Source organism: Chrysochloris asiatica, unplaced genomic scaffold (assembly GCF_000296735.1).
Source record: "Chrysochloris asiatica unplaced genomic scaffold, ChrAsi1.0 scaffold00316, whole genome shotgun sequence".
Taxonomy (NCBI): domain Eukaryota; kingdom Metazoa; phylum Chordata; class Mammalia; order Afrosoricida; family Chrysochloridae; genus Chrysochloris; species Chrysochloris asiatica.
In genome coordinates this window covers 2,289,615-2,310,303 of record NW_006408834.1, presented here as the reverse complement: position 1 = coordinate 2,310,303, position 20,689 = coordinate 2,289,615, and the positions used below count along the sequence as shown (strand labels likewise).

Sequence of the window (20,689 nt, the reverse complement as noted above, 5' to 3'; positions counted from 1 at the left end):
GAATTTTTTCTTCAGTTCTTCCGCTTGAGAGTTTCTGATTCCAGATCTTTGCACATTTTATTGTAATATTTAGCTTTATATTCTCGAGCTGATCTTTGAAATTTTCTGTTCAGCTCTTGGACCTCCTCATTTCTTCCATTTGCTTTAGCATCTCTATGCTAGAGAGCAAGTTTCAGTATTTCTTATGATGTCCATTTTGACCTTTTTAATGACTTTTTGCTTTCTTCATGTATGATGTTCTTGATGTCATCCCACAACTCTTCTGGTCTTCAGTCTTTAGTGTTTAATGTATCCAATCTGTTCTTCAGATGATCTCCAAATTCAGGTGGAATACATTCAAGCTCATATTTTGCTCTCGTGGACTTGTTTTCATTTTCTTCAGCTTCTATGCTACCAGAGATAGAGGAAACAAAATTATGATCATTGATGATGCTGGGTGATGAGTACATGGGGGTTCTTTTACTGTCTTTCTACTTTCAGTATATTTTAAAGTGCTTTTTATAAAAATCTAAGAAGAAAAAGGAAAACAAGGGCACCATATCCCTAGTCTGGTTTCTTTCCAGGATCTGAAAAATCTTGTTACATCTGTTCCCTTTCTTTTGCATGCTGAGGTTCCCTCAATACTTTAAACTCAGCGTGAATAAACACAGCCAAGTTGCCCCTCTCTTTAAAGAGCTCTGTGCGTGTGTTCCTATTGATATCTTCATCAGTAGGTCCGGTTCTCCTTCCTGTCACTGCCTAACATTAGTGAGCACCTGCCTCTATGCCCTCAAAGTCCAGTTCTCCAAAAATCCGTTTTCCCTCACTTTTCAATTGATCATACCGTCTGTGATACCACCTATGGATCAAGCAGATGGTGGGCAACAGTATCGTCATCTCCAGTTTAGTAGAATCAGTCTAGATGTCACTCCATTTTCCCTTTCCACCCATTTATTTTAGAGCGATGTGAGGTTTGCAGAGTTAGGTCACGGTCTACTTGCTGCTTGAGTTTTCATAGCCTCATAAAAATGTAAAGAGCACACGTTCTGCAAGGCTGTTAATATGATCAGTTCCAATCTGCTCCGCTCTACGCTGCTCTTTATAAGACCCTGTCAACACTTGCTCATGTAAGACCCCACACTGGTGTAGTGCTGTATACCACATCATACACAGACTCACCCCCATGTCTTCTGGTTGTTGTTAAGTGTCGTCTAATTAGGTTCGATGGAGTCCTGGTGTGGCGCTGTGCGTTAATATGCCAGACTGCAAAGCCATTTGAACTGCAAGGTTGGCGGTTCAAGCTTACCAGCTGCTCCTCAGAAACCCTATACAGGGTCGCTATGGGTCGGAACCAACTCAGTGGCACTTAACAACAACAATTGGGTTCGACTCATAGCAACTCTGTATAGGGTTTCTGAGCAGCAGCTGGTGAATGTGAACTGCTGACTTTGCAGTCTGTGGTCCAGTGCTATCCCTGCAGCACCCCAGTGGGATTCCTAGCTCTTCCGTACGTGCCCCCCACTCTGTCCTTGTTAGGATTCCCTGTTAATCTAGTCACAGTACTCCCCTTTAAGGACAAGTCCATTCTCAAGTCAATCATGATTTCCATACCTTGAATGCCCCATAGTTTACCCAACCTTATCCAGGCCCCCCTCCCCCTCCCCATCTATCTTGCTGGTATCCTACTTCTACCACTCCGGGTCTATTCCTACCACTCACTCTGTCTTCCCCTGTTTTGCATATAATTAGTCACGTGTCACTTCTCCATCACTATTTTCCAATTACTTAATTTAAATATGTATGCTCTTCCCAAATACACTCTAAGCTCTTTGAGGGTAGCAACCGTATCTTGTAACTTTGTGTCTCACACAAAGAGGGATACCTTTGAGGATGAATATATGGTAAGTACTTACATCAGACTGACTTGTTTTCAAGCACAGATCTGACAAGATGTAGCCATTCCTCTGAAATCTATTTGATTGGAAGTTGTTTAGAAATATGTAGTAGAATAAATCCTCTGCAATCTAACAGGTGACAGGAGAAATGACAATGAGAACAGTAATGCCTGGGATTTGCTTCCAGTTATTATATGCTAGGTCCAGTGCTCAGTGTTTTCCATGTGTTACTCGAGGACAGCCTGTTGAAGCAGATGCCATGATCGTGTCTCCCAGAAGCAGAGCCTAGATTTCAGTCAGCCCAGGCCCATCACGTCTATAAAACCTTTAATGATCATCACATGGTTCTATAAGATTGGCAGACCCTCTGCATTGTCTCCAGCCTAATGGGTCTTCTTTTAAACCGAGAGTAGTATCGTGTGCCTGAGCCTGTTGTGCCTGTGTTTTCTACACATTCCATGCTGCTCCTGTAAGCACATGCCTTCAGTGCTCTGAGCACTGGAACAAATCCTGTAGACTTTCCTTGGCAGCTTCTGATGCTGAGAATAGCCTCGCCTGCTGGAAAGCAGATGCTTGCTCGGTGCCTGCCTTGTATCTCATTCCACATTCTGGTGAGAATGCAGCTCCTTCCCAATGCCAAGAGGTTGTGTTTTCTTTAGTGTTTGTCCCCACAATTGATCAGAGATCAGAAATTCTTTGCAGAAATGACAAAGGACAAGGGTAGACTGACTGTCTTGAAATGATTCTGTAAAGTTTGCTGCTGCTTAGAGACCGTATTCTACCCATTCTACATTATGCAGTGCAGTGCCATCCTTCCTCACAAACTGAGTAAAGAGACATCATGAGGAATGACAGAGAGGTCAAGTGGAATCAAATGAAAAAAGTGGAAAGTATTCCTGAATCGTGTGGGTCAAGCACTGTGGGTAAAGCCGTTGTTTATTTGTTTTCCTTTCAATTTTCTTGCTTGATACCCTGCCAATTGATCGTCTGAGTACCTTGGTTATGTTTTTTCCCCTCATGTGTCCCCTTTAGATTCAGTGTTTTGTGCTAAATTTCCGGCATAGTCTCTCTTATACTGTAGTGTGCATAAGCGGCACCAATGGAACAGAAAATGTGTGTTTGTGTGCTTCCCCACACAGACACGCCAGAGCCCCCAGAGAGTCTGACTTGGAAAGTCTTGAGTGGGGCCTGGGACTGTGCTCCAGGCAATGCAGATGTTTGAGTTTAAGGCCGTGTTCTGACACACTGCTCCAGAGGAAGCTAGCCAGCGAGGAAGCCCCGTGCTCCGTACCCTTAGAAGTGAGCCAGGACCAGGTGTTCCTTCTTCCTCAGGCAGCCACCTGACAGGTCCAGTCAGCCCCGGTGATGACCACCATACTGTGCTTTCTTCCAGAAACGTATTTTAAAAACTTGGAAGAGAAATTGATCCAGAACCAACTCATCTTCAAGGAAGAGTTGAAAAACTTGCTTCATTTGTGTGACTCCCGGGCTGATATGCAGCTTGCTAAAAGTGTCGTTTACAGGTGAGCATTTCCTTAAAATCCTGCCAGCCTTCATCTCGGTTCACTCTGATCCTTTTCCTGAGCTCTTACATCCAAGAATTCAGCTGTCACCTCTTCACTAATGACTTCCAGATTGTTTGGCCAGCCATCTGACTTGAACTCCAGACTTTTATATTCATTCATTCCTTCAGCAAACACTGGTTTCCTACTGTGTACCAGGTGATGAGGATAGAAGAATAGGTAGTTCATGCCAAAAGAAATCATCAGCTCTTCCCCATCTCCACTTATATGTCTTCTAGGTCTTAAATCCAACATTTACCAGTGTGTTCCTCTCCTGTATTTTCTATCTCACTGACTCTCAATCAGGACAGATATTTGGAAGGCTCCTTTCCCTTATCTCATTTGCCTCTTCTCTTTGATAGGATATGAAATTTCATTGCTTCTACTTCCTAAGTCAAGGAACTGTGGTAGCATAGTAGTTATGAGTTGGGCTGCCAATCTCATGGTCAGCAGTTTGAAACTATCAGTGGTTCTGTGGGAGAAAGATGAGGCTTTCTGCTCCTAGAAAGACTTACAGCCTCAGAAACCCTATACAGGGTCGCTATGAGTCAGAATCGACTCCATAGCACATAACCACCAATTACCACCACTTCCTAGTCTCTCATGTATTTTTTCACACATATTATTGCTACACAGATTCTGGGGTTTTTGAAAGGTTTTATTTTGCATAGTTTTAATGATTACTGGTTTCCTAGTTTCCTAAATTAGTGATTATAGTAAAAATGTCTTGCATTTTAACCACATACTTAGAGCTCAGACTTTAAATGTTTATACAGTATCTTATTGTATGTTAATACTAATGGAGCAGCATTCAAGAAATCAAACTGTATTGTATTAGGCAAATGTGCACAAGACGTCTTTAAAGTGTTCAAGGGCAAAGATATCAGTTTGAGGACTAATGTGCGTCTAACTCAAGCCATGATATTTCCAATAGCCTCATATGCAGGTGAAGATTGGACAGTGAATAAGGAAGATTGAATTATGGTTTTGAAGGAGAAGATTAAAAGTACCATGGACTGCCAGAAGAACAATCAGATCTGTATTGTAAGAACAGTCAGAATGCTTCTTAGAAGCCAAGATGACAAGGCTTTGGCTCTCATACTTCAGACATGTTATCAGGAGGAACCAGTCTCTGAAAAAGGACATTATGTCTGGTAAAGTGGAGGGTCAGTAACAAAGAGGAAGACCCCTAACAAGATGGATTGGCACCGTGGCTTTGGCAATGTGCTCAAACGTAACAACAATTGTGAGGATGGTGAAGGACCAGGCAGTGTTTTGTTAACTATAACAACCACAAATTGTATGTTAAAACCTAAAAAACCACCAGATGCCATTGAGTTCATTCTGACTTATGTTGTTGTTGTGTAGGGTTTCTGAGGCTTTAAATCTATAGTAGCAGGCAGCTTCCTCTTTCTCCCATGGAGTAGCTGATGGGTTGGAACCGCCAACCTTGCAGTTAACAGACCGAAGCGTAACCCACTGCACCAACACGGCTCATTTGATTTTGAAAGTGATTTAACCTATTGTGTGGCACGGTAGGATAAGCACTGGACCTAAGGTCGACCATTGAAACTCACCAGCTGTTCCTCAAAAATAGGAATACAGCACTTAGCAACAACAATTCAACATCTAAATTATTTCCAGTTTTTCAGCAGGATAAATAATGCCATGATGAGCAACTTGATGAATAAAATCTATTCTATATTTTATTTTGGGGATGGGAGGGTATAAACCTTTTAAAGCTTGTTAGTATAAACTTTCTAAAAGGGCTATGCTAATTTACAGGGGGCATGGAGGCTTCATAAAATAAGCATTGGACGGTTCAAGCCCACCAACCTCAGAATCCCTAGACAGGGTTGCTATGAGTCAGACTGGACTCAGCAGTACTTAACAACAATAGTGCTAATTTACAGTCACTGTACCAACAAATCTAACTTTGCTCTTTCAATTTCACAAAGTTTATTGGTTGAGAAACTCTCACCCCTTTCTCTACAATTAAAACCTCTTAGGTGTTCGCAAGACTAACAAAACAGTATAAAAATTCTGACCACTCTTTCTAGTCTTATTTTTACCAGAAATGTTCAAAGTATGACTGATAATTCCTTTACTGATGCTACTAGCTCTCTGCTTGTTGTCCTTTCCCTCTACTTGTGGACAGCTAGACACATGGGAAGATAGTAGATCCGTGGCCTCACCAGCCTGCTCTTTCTCTTCCCGACACAGGCAGTTCATCACTGAGAAAGAGGAGCACATGATGAACAAGAACATGGCTATATATGGAGCTCAAAATTGGCAGTAACTTTACCGCTTCTTGATAGTGCCCTGGCAGTGTAGTGGGTTACACATTGGGCTGCTAACTGCAAGGTCAGCAGTTCAGTCCACCAGCTGCTCGGCAGGACAAAGAGGTTTTCTGCTCCTGTAAAGATTTACAGCCTTGGAAATCCTATACAAGGTCACTATGAGTCAGAACCGACTCCCTGGCAGTGGATTTTATTCCCTCTTGAACAAATATTGTTTACAGCGGGACTTTGGATCCCCCGTCTTGGAGTGTTTCTTGTGAAGAAGAAGGTGATACATTATCTCAGTGCCTTTCTAGCACTTCCATTAGTGTGAGTGTCATTTAAAATGGAAAATCTGTGTTGGGTTTGCATTATTTTGTTTTCAATCTGGAACAAGTAGCTCATGAGGCAAAAATAATGTTGATTTTAAAATAATGTTGATTTTTTAAAGATGTTTTCCCCAGTGTGTCTTAAATTATGTGAGCTAGCATGTATCGAGATAATGATCCAGGCGCATTGCTTCATTAAGCCCTCACACACTCTTGGAGTTGGCTACTCACATCTCCATTTTGCATGTGAAGAAACAGATGCAAATTTACTCAAGGTTACACAGTAAAATAGGAGGGCTGGGATTCAGACCCAGTCAGTTTGGAGCCAGAGTCTTAACCTTTAGTGACACTATATCATATTTTAATAGTTTACTCAGATACATTACAGTGAATGCAGATGAACATTATTTGTAACTGCTATAGTTGGATTATGTGGTGCTGCTGGCTAATGCGCTGGACTGCAAGGCCAGTGGTTCAGGCTCACCAGCCACTCCTTGGAAACCTATACAGGGTCACTATGGGTCAGAACCGACTTGACAGTACTTAGCAACAACAGTGACATAGTTGGATTATGAAATGTATCTTAAAAATATTGCCATTCTATTTGGCAGTGTATTTGCTTAGACACAGTGTTATTGTCACAGTAATGCAAGGAGTCCTAACAGCACAGTGGGTTAAGTATTGTGCTGATAACCACAAAGATGGTTGTTGTTAAGTGCTGTTGAGTCAGTTTTGACCCATAGTGACCCTGTATAGGGTTTCCGAGGAGCAGCTGGTGAGCTTGAACTGCCGACCTTGCAATTCAAATGGCTTTGCAGTCTGGCGCATTAACCCACAGCGCCACACCAGGACTCAACCATAAGGTAGACAACTCAAACCCACCAACCTCTCAGCAGGAGAGGGATGAGACTGTCAGTTCTCTGAAGATTTACAGTTTTAAAGTTAGAGCTTGTTGTTGTTGTTGTCAGGTGCTGTCGAGTCGGAACCGACTCATAGCGACCCCATGCACAGCAGAATGGAACAATGTCCGATCCTGGGCCAACCTCACTACTACTGCCACACTTGATGCCATCAATGATGCCACCTGGCTGATCCATCTCATTGGGGGTCTTCCTCTTTTTCTCTGACCTTCCACCTTACCCAGCATGACATCCTTCTCCAGCGACTGTTCCCTCCTGACAATATGTCCAAAGTATGAGAGATGAAGTTTAGCCATCCTGGCCTCTAAGGAGCACTCTGGTTGCACTTCTTCCAAAACAGATCTATTGGCTCTTTTGGCAGTCTATGGCTCTTTTAGTATTCTCCCCAAACACCACAATTCAAAGGCATCAATTCTTCTATGATTTAGCCCATGGTATTTGAGAAACATTCTCAAATAATGAATTTTCCTGAAATCTGATTTGCAGACATGAGGTGCTTTTTTATAAAGTGTCACCGATTGTGTTTTTAGTGTCTAAATCAGAGACAGTTTTTCAAAGTAAGTTTCTACTTACAATATATGGTTCTAACTGACAGATAGGCTGTTATTGCATGCCATCGAGTCGATTCTAACACATGACACAGTAGAACATACCCGTAGGGTTTTCTAGAATGGAATTGTCATGGGAACAGACTTCTGGGTAGATTGCTGGTAGGTTTTAACCATCAGTCTTTCAGTTAGCAGGCATTTGTGCTACCAGGGTTCCTTGGCAGACTTGTAGAAATCTCAAGCCATATATAAGACATCACCATCATTGAAATAGCATCTTCTTAAAACTCAAAATTTCAAAACTGAATTTAACTTGTTTGCATAGATGATTGTAGCAGACATATGCCTTTCTCTTGCTTAGAAAATCAGAGTGCTATAAATTATAAAATACATCTGTTGGTTGTCTACCACCCTCTACGGGGATGGAACAGTTTTGTGGAAGATAAAGCATCAGTATACTTCTTCATTTGCTTCCTCTAGATGAGGCCTGAGGAACCACATCCGGGTTAATTGTGGGGCTACTAGCAAGATAGGTAGCGAGATGGATTGGCAAAGTGGCAGCATCAATGGGCTCAAGTGTGGCAACAATTGTGAGGTTGGCCCAGGACCAGGCAGTGTGAGTTGGTACTGACTCAGTGGCATCTAACAACAACAGAGCAAGGTAGGTAAGGCTGTCTGATCACCTAAAAATTTCCAGTCTCAGAAACACTAAGGAGCAGTCTGCTGTGTCCTATTGCTAAAAGTCTGAATCACCTTGGCAGTGGGTTAGGTGGTGCATACAATGATACGGTGCCATCAAGATGCTCTTAGACAAGCAGGTCCCCTACCCTACTCTTCCCTAACATGTCCATTCTTGGTCCCGGGAGGATTGTTTATGACTTAAAAGATGATTAAAATGTATATTTTTCTTTAATTTCACAGGCTATGCCAACCTCTAACTAACTTGCTTGTTTGTATATTTGGGGTTTATTTTGTTTCTGTTTTGGTATTTTAAATACCTGATATAATTCTACCTCAGAATTTTTTGATTCCCCTACAATCTGTCCATCCCCACCTCTAGACGATGCAGGTACCTCATTCTTCATTATGTCTGGAATGTAGCAGAGCATCTGTCATGGTCTGTGTCTGTCCTTCTCCCTGTACCCCACCTGTTGACTCATTGAACTGTTTTGATTGCCAGGTACCATGCAGAAAACAGAAATGTCAATCTGGGAGAATATAAGTTTGGACCCCTCTTCATGAGGCTCTGTTATGAGTTGGATCTTGAAGAAGCTGCCCTGGAGCTGATCAAAGACCAGGTGACTATTTGCTGATTGCTCTCCCTGCCAGGGCGACTTCCTAGTGATGAGGATGGGGTATTTCTGATGACGTTAAGGAAGGCATAGAGGTAGCCATTATTCCTGGGTCCTGTTTTCTGAGAAGGGCCACTGGATTGAAGGAAGCAGATCTTCCCTGCATTTCTAATGTTTCCTTGGAGTCAGTTTCTGTGGAGAGGTGTTGATCTCTTCAATACACCAGTTGTAGAGGTTGTATCTACCTTAGATGTGGGCCAACCTGGAACTGACACCCTCTCTTTTTTTTTTTTTTTATGTTTTATTGTGAATTATGTGATAGTTTCCATGGGAAAGCATTACTTTTACATTCATCCTATCGTATAGTGTTTCATTGCCATGGTTATAATCCCCTCCATGCATCATCACCCAACCAAAGGGTATACATTACAAGCCTGCCACAGCATACAGCCCCTCTCCCTCTCTGTGTCTAAAGTCCCCAACTGCTCCATCTCTCCACGTCATTGTCTCTGCCTCCATCTCAGGCATCACTGCTTCTCTGGGTAGGGTCCCGTTCTCCGCTCTTCTATCTTGATGGTCTCAGGGACCTCCACTCCTAGACTGAAAAGTGAATCATTCCCCTCCTTGCTACAAAATGTTGACCTTTACATTTCCAACCATCACAATCAGTCCTGATGACAATTATTCACTATTGCATCACAGATGGGATACTACTCAGTGGAGATTCTATCTTCCTCCACACCCTCTGGATCTAGGTTCCCTCTTGAAAGCTTGTAAACCAGTCACTTCTTGCCTTTGTAGCCCCCCCCCCCCCTTTTGGGTAGCCAATGACACCCTCTCCTTTAGGAACTTTTATTTGGGGATAGTTGAAGACTGGCTGCCATTTTAAGATGCCTTCTCTACCCTTCACCTGTGTTTCTCTCCTTGCTTGTAGGTTTTAATTCTGCCTGAAGACTTTACATATGTAAGGTGCTTTTCAGTTTTCAAATCCATCACATAGTTTGGTTTTCTTTTCCTAAAACAAAAATAACAATTTATGCACCATTTATTGAATATTCACCATAGTCCTTGGCAATGGTCTTATTAAGTATTACTACACATGTTTTCTTTTTTTATTTCTACAGTAGCCCTAATGAGACAGATACTAATTATTGTCTGGGACCTAGAGACATTATAAAGTCCTCTAAGGCCAGAAACATTTGGTAAATTTGGGTGCTAGGTCTGGCACCCATGTATATTTTAGTGTAATAGAAGACTCCATAACTAAGTAGTCCTTCAACCTTTTAGTCTTTTTCATATATTCTTTGTCTGAACATGACGCAAGTTTTACTACAGGCTTGCCTCTCTTTAAGGATATCTGTGTATTAGAAAGGAGACGATATATACAAGGGGGCTTCAAAAAGTTTGTGGGAAAATTCCATTGTCATTTAATTCCATTTTTCCATGAACTTTTTGAAGCCCCCTTGTATAAGTAAGCAAAAATAACCCCATAGTTTTAGAAAGTACAGATGGTTTGATCCTACTTTTTTCTAAAAAAAAGAAGAAATACACATACATATTGATATGTTGTCCTTAAGTACCAAAAGAGAAGCTGCTAGTGTGTTTGAACCTCCAGCCTTCCAGTTAGCAGTCCAGTGTTTATCCTATAGCACCATGCCAGGACTCCACGTATTAGTATGTTGTTGTTGTTAAGTGCCATCGAGTCAATTCCGACCCATAGCGACCCTGTATAGGGTTTCCAAAGAGTGACTGGTGAGCTTGAACCGCCAACCTTGTAGTTCAAATGGCTTTGCAGTCTGGCACATTAACCCACAGCACCACACAGGAACTCCACATACTAGTATATATGTGTTAAAAATCTGAAAGAGTATATACCAAGCCATTGGTGTCCTTTAAGCTGTGGTTGTTGTTGTTAGGTGCCATCTAGTCAATACCGACTCACAGCGACCCTATGCACAACAGAACAAAACACTGCCTGGTCCTGGGACAGCTTCACAATTCTTGCCACGCTTCAGCCCATTGATGCTGTCACTTTGCCAGTCCATCTCACTGGGGGTCTTCCTCTTTTTCTCTACCCTCTACCTTACCAAACATGGTATCCTTCTCCAGCGACTTGTCCCTCCTGACAATATGTCCCAAGTATGAAAGACAGAATCTGGTCATCCTGGCCTCCAAGAAGCACTCTGGCTGCACTTCTTTCAACACAGATCTGTTGTAGGATTACAGATAATTCTCACTTTTTACTTTACATATTTTGGTTTTTTAATTTTTATTGATTTACAGTTGTTGTTAAGAGCCATCCAATCAGTTCCAACTCATAATGACCCTGTGTAGGGTTTCTGAGGAGCAGCTGGTGAATTTGAACCACCAGCCTTGCAGTTAGCAGTCCAGTGCTTACCTTACAGCGCCACAACAGGACTCTGCAAGTGTTAATTTTTGTGATTAAAAGAAAACAAAATTGAAAGGTTTTTGTTTGTTAACTACCAGTGCTTGAAAACATTCATGTATAAATCAGTTTCGTGGAACAGCAGCTACATTAGAGTCCAGTGACCTTCGGCCTAAGGCCTAATCCTGCGCTACTCTGTGTGCCTTCTAATGCTGCCCTGCCTTGTGTGGTGACAGCCACGAGCCACATGTGTCCGTTGAGCCCTTGAATGCGGCTCCATGTGCTGTGTATACAGACTACAAGACAGATTTCAAGTACTTGTAAAATACCTCGTTAATAATTTTCTATATGATTAGATGTTGAAATTATATAGTTGTGAACATAGTGGGTTAGCCTGCCTATTATTAAAACTAATTTCATCTATTTCTTTTTACTTTTCTTTGATGTGACTATTAGAACATTTAGAATACATGACTCATACTTGTGACTCACATTATTTTTTTCCATGAGGACAGGCTTCCCTTCCCTCTTAGAATAAAACTCAGACCCGTTCCTGTGTAGGGTCATTTAGTTTTCTCAGAAATACCAAGTTCATGACCTGCCCCAGGGCCTGTGTATCTATTGTCCCTCTGACTGGAATGTCCTGTCCCCTCATCATTGAACTTTCTCCCTCATTTCAGCCAGGGCTCTTCTCAGAGACTTGCCCATGACCACCACCATCCATCTTCTCTCTCCTCTGATCCTGAGTCATTCGTCATCAAAACCCTTGCTGATACCTGAAAGTGTATTTTTATTTGTTTTGCTTTGTTTCTTTACTTGTTCATTGTCTAATTATAAGTTCCACTAGAATTTATGGGCAGGGTATGTATCTTGTTCATCATCACTTCATTCACAGTACCTAGAGCACAGTCTGAATCATAAACTCTCAAAAATAAGAGTAAACTAGAGCAAGACATTTAATGTCATGACATGCATGTTATTATGACATAAAACAAATTGAAAAAAATCAAACGTTGAGAAACCTCTCTTTTAATGGATTATTTTTAAAAGTGAATAAACAATTCTATTACCTACTTTCCCGTAGAGGAGTTAGTTGTAAGAAACTCTCCTGTTGTAATCCTCAAGTATATTTTCAGCTTCTTGCTATTTTATGTTAAGTTCCTGGTACCCAAGTCCCAGACTAGCCCTGCCAGGGTGAATTGATCTCTTTTCCGCTAAGCCTAGCAGAACCACGTTTCATGAAGATGTTCTTTGCTGTATTCCTGAAACCAGAGGTCTCTTGCCTCATGTTCCACATACTCACTCCCAAAGGCACACGGCAACCAAGAGAGCCAAGTCCTTCGTATCTCAGAGACTTACTAGTGACTTCAGGAAGCCAGATGAGTAAAGTGTAAAGAAAACAAAATCCTAGACAGATAGGATTCAGTATGTAAGTGCCACTTGAATGCCATGGCTTTTAACCAAGCTGTGTTGTTTTTCTTCACTAGCATTTGCAAGGTTTCTTTTCAGATGCCACATCATTCAATATTTTGATGGACATGTTATTTATCAAAGGCAAATATCAAAGTAAGTACTGCAACGTATTGCTTTTTGTTTGTTTGCTAAGTACTGCCGAGTCAGTTCCAACTCATAGCAACCCTGTATAGGATTTCTGAGGAGCGGCTAGTGAATTTGAACCACCGACCTTGTGGTTCAAACTGACCTGGCAGTTCAGCGCATTAATCCGCAGCGCCACACCAGGACTCCAATGTGTACTTGTTAGAAATTCCGCTATCTTTACTGACATAATAATTAGAAGAAAAATAAAACCCTGCAGAAATTATCTGTACTAACCCTGATGAGTGGGACACCTCATCTTTTGAGACTGAAAACATTATTGCATTACATGGCATGCCCAGTACTAAACATGCCAGTGTTTACTTAGGCTGAATATGTAGCAGGTTTTAAGATGTTAGTTCTTTTTGCCTGATGATACAAAGATTTACTTTAAAAGTTAGTTAATTGCTAACTGACTTTGACACTTAGTTTTTATGGTGCTGAAACACATTTGTTATTCAATGGTGCCGAGTAGATTGGAGCTCAGAGCAACAGTAGAGGACTCCACACTGGCTCAGATTCATTCAGTAACACTGCTGGCCCACTTTTGACTTTTGGCAGGTGCATTGGAAGTATTGATACAAATGAAAAATCAAGACATGAAATTTACCAAAGATACCTATGTCCTTGCCTTTGCAATTTGCTACAAACTGGTAAGACTATCTCCCCTGTGGGTAGTTCATGAGAGATGATTTTTTTTCCCCTTTCTACAGATAAAATTCAGTTACTCTGAGGACATCTGTTTTCCATCTGGTGCAAGTGTTTTCATTTAAAATGCATTCAATTTTAGAAAACTTAAGTTAGCCATGTCAGACAGTTTTATCATGGGAAAAACAATTTTGTACTGTACCCTTATCTGGAACTATCCATTGGGAGAACAAGAGGCAGTATATTGGGTTGGAGCTCTGTCTTGGGGTCATCTTGCTACTGAGTTCATGCTTGACTGTACTAGACCATTCTTCCCTGTTGTCCTCTCCCCACGGAAATTTGAACATCCTTCAGCGGCTAACTTGAGGGAGACCTGGTACTCATCTGCGAAGTTTTCTGTGATTGTCTAAGCTGGAAGTGGGATCTCTCTTCTGCGAAGATCCCTTGATTGTGCTGTTTTGGTGTCACCCACGTGTACTAAATAGAGGCACATTTCATTCCGCTCCTCAAGTGTAAGCTCCTTGAGGCATCCATTTGTTCCCGCACCCAACACCGTACCCAGTTCACAGTAGCTCTATGACACATGCCTGTTACAGTCAGACGAACTAGTTGAGGACAGAGACAATTACTTAATGGGTTATAGTGGAGAGAAAAATAAACTGGAAATGGGAAACTTGGTGTCCATTCTCAACTTTAGCATTAGCTGACTTAAGCTTGGAGTTGGTCAATTTATTTGTAGAATGTCGGGGTTGGAGTCAAGGGTCAGCTGACTTTGTGTAAAAGAGCAGATAGTAAATCAGTTAAGCTTTGAGTGCCATATATGGTCTCCGCCATAAATGACCTCTGTCACATGTTCTTCTTTGTTTTTGTTTTTATAAGATTTAAAACTGTAAAAGCCATTCATAGCCATGGGCTGAATGTGGCCTGAGGGCTTGTTTGCTGCCCCCTGCATTAGATGATCCTTTCTAATTGTGCCCGTCTCTCTAGTGGTGTAGTGGTTACAAATCGGGCTGCGAACCGCAAGGTCAGCAGTTTGAAACTACCAGCTGTTCGTGGGAGAAAGATGAGGCTTTCTGCTCCCGTAAAGATTTACAGCCTCGGAAACCCTGCTCAAAGTCGCTATGGGTCGGAACCGACTCGATGGCACTTAACAACAACAACAACAACAACAACAGCTATGGTGCTGTGCCTGCTGTAGTGCTATGGGTTAATGTGCCAGACTGCAAAGCCGATTGAACTCAAGGTCGGCGATTCAAGCTCACCAGCTGCTCCTTGGAAAGCCTCTACAGGATCGCTATGGGTCAGAATCAGCTCAACGGCACTTCACAGCAATAACATGGTTCTTTGAAAGAGAAGGCAAACAGAACAGCTCTTGAGCCTCAGTTATTCAGCTTTGTAATGCCCAGTTTTCTTGCTTAAGGGCAGAAATGGTGTCTGTCTATTTAGGCACACCTCCCTGAGTGTGTATGATGGGGGCGGGCTTCAAGAAGCTTATGGAAAAATGAAAGTGAAAAATTTCCACAAGCTTTTTGAAGTCCCTTTGTACTGAAGTGGAAAGATTTAATTCTGTTATGTAGCAAGGGCTTAAAGGACTTTTCTTCGCTGCGTTGTGACCAAGAATAACTTGTTTTGTTCAGTGGCGTTGATAAATTGAGTTGGTCAGCCATCACTGATTCCAAGCCAATTCTGGAAACTGTCCGCTCTTATCAAATTCAGACTTTACTCTGAGGATTTGAATTGCAAATCATGTCCTGACAGATAAAAACCCAGACTCAAAGCTAACGTTGTTCTCGTAAGCTTTCTCTGCTTTGAGCATGCCCAAAAGAAGAGGACTCAGTTTACCATTTTACCATTGCTTTCTTGCTGACCTGCTTTTCATCACTCTTAGATTTTATTTATTATTTTTTTAAATTTTTATTTTCATAGTTTAAAAGCACAATGGCTCTGTGCAATAAGCACTGGATTGGAAGCCACTAGATCAGTAGTTCAAGCCCACCAGACATTCCTTGAGACTTTTATTCCCGCAAAGAGGTACAGCCTTGGAAACCCTATATAGGGTCAGTGTGAGTCGGAACTGACTCCACAGCAATAATTTTCATAGTTTATATTCAAATTAGGAATTGTGGTGTGGCACTGAAGGAGAAGCACTGAATTTCTGACTGCAAGGTCAGCAGTTCAAATCCACAAGGCACTCCTCAAAAACTCTATACTGGGTCTCTGTGAGTCGAAACCTACTTGAGGGCACGTGACAACAACGTCATATTCAAATGAGTGTTACTATTTTTACACATTTGACTTACATGAGTATTTTTCAATTGGAAAGCCGCCCTCTACCTGCACCAGTATGCATTTCCTAGTGTTGCTTAGCTTTGTTAAATTCTTGAGTATAGTAGCAGACCGAGTGTGTAAACTTTATATAGTAATATTTACGTACAGAAACGGAGTCATGGTATGGCACTGTAGGATAAGCACTGAACTGCTAACCATAAGGATGTTGGTTTAGACCCCACCAGCCGCACCTTGGAAACCTAATACAGGGTTGTTCTGAGTCAGAACTGACTCAACGGCACTGAACGTCCGTATAGAGAGACGTTTGTATTTGCGGTTTAACACTGCCTGAACTCAGAACATTAACAGAGCTTGAAAAATAAAGTTCCTTTAGATTTAGCTGTTAATATGTATGTAGATAACCTGGCTTATTTGCAAATACATCCTCTCCTAACTTGTCAACTATCTAGTTGACATTTCCCATTTATGACAATAGTGAAAAATCTGCTATCCAACTGTTTTTCACGTTGATGTCATATGTCTGGCAATAACGAATGCCGAGGGGCAAAGCAAGGGTACCACTGACTGTGATGCTAAGTTTATGTGTCAGCCTGGCTGGGCCGTGAGTCTCAGTGGTTTGGGAATGATGTAATGCTGTAATCTGGCAGTGATGTAATGATGTAGTCATCCTCCATTTTGTAATCTGATGTGGGCTTCCTTCATTTTCACATAACACAGGTTTTTGCATAACGACCAGGTCTTTGGAACCTAGCCACATGGATAAGTAGGGAGAGAGTGTAGCTTCTATATAGGGCTTAAATTAATCTTTAATGGCTTACAATAGGTTTAGGCAAATTCTGACCTTAGGCAATCTTGTCTCTTCACAGAATAGCCCTGAGTCTTTAAAAATCTGTACTACATTAAGAGAAGAAGCCCTAATCAAAGGAGAAATTCTCACCAGGAGAGCATTGTGTTTTGCTGTGGCATTAGCTCTGAATCAGGTAAGGATTTGGATGCACATGACTACATAGGACTTTTTTACTTTCATTGGTTCTTGCTTTATCGTGAAGACTGTAGCTTGAAGGAAAAATCCCTGTGACGCTTATATCTGCATGTATCCCTCCAAGAAAGCCTCCATTTCTGACTGAGGCTCTAACTTGTACTTCTATCTAGAAGGAGTTAGTTAGATAAGATTCTGAGCAGCACTCTGAAAGAAATTTCTCATGTATCTAAAATGAAAATTGCAAATAATCAATTTAATAGTTAATGTTCTGGGAGAGTAATTCAGTTTGAATGCTCTCCAAAGCTGAATTCACATCAGATAAATCAGGATTACTGGATCACCCCATTTTAGAAACGGGGTCCATCATGTTTCCTCTAGCTAGATGCAAACACTCTTATTTGGAAGCGGCACTGATGCTCATTTAGCCTATCCCTCTCACTGGCTAGAGTAAGGCAACAGAGGTCCAGAGAAGAAAGGACTTCCGAAAGTCAGACCTCAGGGGAGGACAGTTAGAGCTTTGACACTTCTGTGAAGGACTTTTCCTCACAGCTGCCCTTTTCCAGGGTCTGAGAAAATGTGAACTACTTGACATGTTTTATCATCGATGTTTTGGCAGAGCATCTAGTTTTCTAGTTTTGTCAGGCACGCTGTTTGCATTTCTATTTCTCAGTCTTCTTTTGTTAAGGTGATTCTAGTGGGAGAAAGAGAAATGCCAACTTTATGCCTTTACCTTAAAAACTCAGACAGGATTGTTGAAGCATCTAGTTATGTGCTCCTAGATAAAACATTTTATGGATTGCACATTAAAAAAAAAATGACTTTGTTTTCATTGTGAACTTAGACCCCCTTAGGGTCCTATCAACAGGAATTTTCCCTGACTTCCTTAAGGAATCTATAATAGAGTAGTGTTCATATGATTTAGACTATGACTTTTTTGTTTTTTTTCCCTTTCTAGAACCAAGTGGCAAAAGCTATGTCTATTTTTTCTCAAATTATGAATCCAGAAAACATACCCTGCATTAATTTAAATGTAAGTGACTTCTTTATGGTTTAAACTAAGCTTTGAAATGTAATAAAATAACTAGACTCTATGTCTGAGTACAGTGGCTTTTGATCTCTTCAGGTCTTCACTCAGTTTGAATGAATAATCGCTCATGGAGCTCCTCTATGTAAACGTTACAGTGCAAGCCCTGTGAGTGGAGTCAGCACAGCCCAGCCTTCTGGGATTGAGAAATTGGTGGAAAAGGTGGCCATGGTCAGATCTGAGACATGGATAACTATATGTTGAAATAGAGCTGCAGAATGCTGTAGATTTAGAGACAACATAGAGAAGGGAGGTGGGCCCTCATTCTCTTTACTGGACCTTGAGTGGAAGTTGTGGACAACTTGTCTGCCACTGATGGTGCCGAACTCACAGGCCATTGGGATTAATGAGTTAGCACATCTCAGGTGCATAGTGTAGAGCCTGACCCATGGCAAGCTCTCATGGTTAGCTGTTTTCATTTTTAATGTGTTCCCAGTCTGCCATGCCATTGACTGGGAGCTTCTACAAGTCCACCTGTGTTTGTTTGGGGCCTTGTTGTCTGGGTCAGCAAGGGGACTGCACTCTTACAGATAAGACATGAAAAACCTTAATCCCTAAAACTAAAAGCAAAGCAAAGCAAAAACGAAACTCCTCACAGTCACTCCAATGGTTGGTTCAAAGCCTGTGCTGAAGAACTACAACTTCTGAAGCAGGCGTCAGCTACACCTCCCTGAACCAGTGGGGAAAAGACTGTGTTTTCACTGAAGAAATGAGCCCTAGTGGTGCTGTGGGTTAGGCATTGGGCTGCTAAATGCCAGGTCAGAGTTTCAAAGCCACTGCTGCTCTGTGGGAAAAAGCCAAGGCTGTCTGCTCCTGGAAAGAGTCAGAGTGAGCTGTCGCTCTAAGTCAGAATCGACTTGATGACAGTGGGTCTGACTTTGGATTTGTTGCTGTGTGTTGTTTGGGTAAGGGTTCTGTTTACTGTGAGCTGTTACCTTAGCCCTCTCTTACTACTCTGTGCTTAACCGCTACGTACTCCAGTTTCCTTTTATCTGAAACAGCAGCAGAAAATAGCACTGTACTGATTCTTTGGTTGTGAGAATGAAAAGCCGCAGTATGTATAAAATCGTTAGCACAATGCCTGCTGTGTAATCAGTGTTCGTTGAATGGTTCTTAGTACTCATAGTATTTGCTTGAAATGAGGAGTATTCATTTGTAATGAATCCTAGAGTACAGTGAATAGGAATTAGGCATAACTCCAAGCTTTTGATACTCAACTGTCACTCCAGACCATTGCCCAAAGGACAATGAGAGACAAAGGTGTAGAGCAAGAAACTTTTAAGAGAAGGTCTAGATAAGCCTTGAAGACAAACTTCAAAGAAAAAATGTTGTGCAGTTATGATTTGATAGTAATTGTTATCATGACTAATTGTGACTGTCTCAATTGTAAAGATAGAAGTTTTATAACAAAAAGACGGAGTAGTTAATTTTACAGACCAGGAACAGAACACCCTAGGACCATAAAGGGAGAAAAACATGAGCAGAATGTGGGCCCGTATCCAGAGAAGCAGGGACACCAGAGATGAAGGCAGAGATGAGGCCATGGAGAAATAGAGCAGCTGAGGACCCATGGAAAGAAAGTCTATGTGCTGGCAAAATGTGACCTTTTTATTGTTAAGTGCCATTGAGTCAATACTGACTCATAGTGACCCTATGCACAACAGAATGAAACACTGCCCGCTCCTGGCATAACCTTAAAATTGTTGCCACACTTGAGCCCATTGATGCTGCCACTTGGCCAGTCTATATTGCTGAGGGTCTTACTCTTTTTCTCTGACCCTTCACCTTACCAAATATGACAGCCTTCTCCAGCAACTGGTCCCTCCTGAAAATATGTCCAAAGTATGAGAGACAAAGTCTGGCCATCCTGGCCTCCAAGGAGCCCTCAGGCTGCACTTCTTGCAACACAGATCTGTTTGTTCTTTTGGCAGCCCATGGTATTTTTAATATCTCCACCAACACCACAACTCAAATGCATCAATTCTTCTACAATCTTCCTTATTCACTGTCCAGCTTTCACATGCATATGAGGTTATTGAAAATACTGTGGCTTGGGTCAGGTGTACCTTAGTCCCCAAGCTGACATCTTAGCTCTTTAACATTTTAAAAAGGTCTTTTGCAGCAGATGTACCTAATGCAATACATCATCTAATTTCTTGACTGCTGCTTCCATGACTGTTGATGGTTGATTCAAGAAAAATGAAATCTTTGACAACTTCAGTATTTTCTCCATTTATATGGATCTTGTTTATTGGTCCAGTGATGAGGATTTTTGTTTTCTTTACATTGAGGTGCAATGCATACAAAAGTCTATGGTCATTTGATCTTCAGCAGTAAATATTTTAAGTCCTCTTCACTTTCAGCAAGCAAGGTTGTATCATCTGCATATCGCAGGTTGTTAATGAGTCTTCTTCCAATCTTGATGCCACATTTTTCTTCATAGAACCCAGCTTCTCAGATGAGTTGCTCAGCATACAGGTTGAATAAGTATGGTGAAAGAATACAACCCTGTTGCACATCTTTCCTAATTTAAACCATTCAGTGTCCCCTTGTTCTGTTTGAACAACTCCCTCTTGGTCCATGTACAGGTTCCTCATGAGCACAATTAAGTGTTCCAGAATACTCATGCTTTGCAATGTTGTCCATAGCTTGTCATGATCCACACAATCGAAAGCCTTTGCATAGTCAATAAAGAACAGGTAAACATCTTTTTGATATTCTCTGCTTTCAGCCAAGATCCATTGTACATTAGCAATTATATCCCTCGTTCCACTGCCTCTTCTGAATCCGGCTTGAACCTTTGGAAGTTCTCTGTCAATGTATGATTGTAGCCATTTGTATATTACCTTTAGCAAAACTTTACTCGCATGGGATATCAAAGAGATTGTCCGATGATTTCC

At 41.5% G+C, this 20,689-nt stretch overlaps 1 protein-coding gene across 1 annotated transcript in view; it reads left to right on the top strand.

Annotated features, from left to right (window-relative positions):
* The window catches only part of LOC102833373 (pentatricopeptide repeat-containing protein 2, mitochondrial-like), a 48,789-nt gene that overhangs the window by 6,228 nt on the left and 21,872 nt on the right, over positions 1-20,689 (top strand). The window contains exons 3-8 of the mRNA XM_006875276.1: positions 3,268-3,397; positions 8,693-8,810; positions 12,678-12,756; positions 13,348-13,439; positions 16,590-16,703; positions 17,661-17,735. Coding sequence (XP_006875338.1) covers positions 3,268-3,397; positions 8,693-8,810; positions 12,678-12,756; positions 13,348-13,439; positions 16,590-16,703; positions 17,661-17,735 — 608 coding nt within the window. The remainder of the gene's footprint in view (positions 1-3,267; positions 3,398-8,692; positions 8,811-12,677; positions 12,757-13,347; positions 13,440-16,589; positions 16,704-17,660; positions 17,736-20,689) is intronic.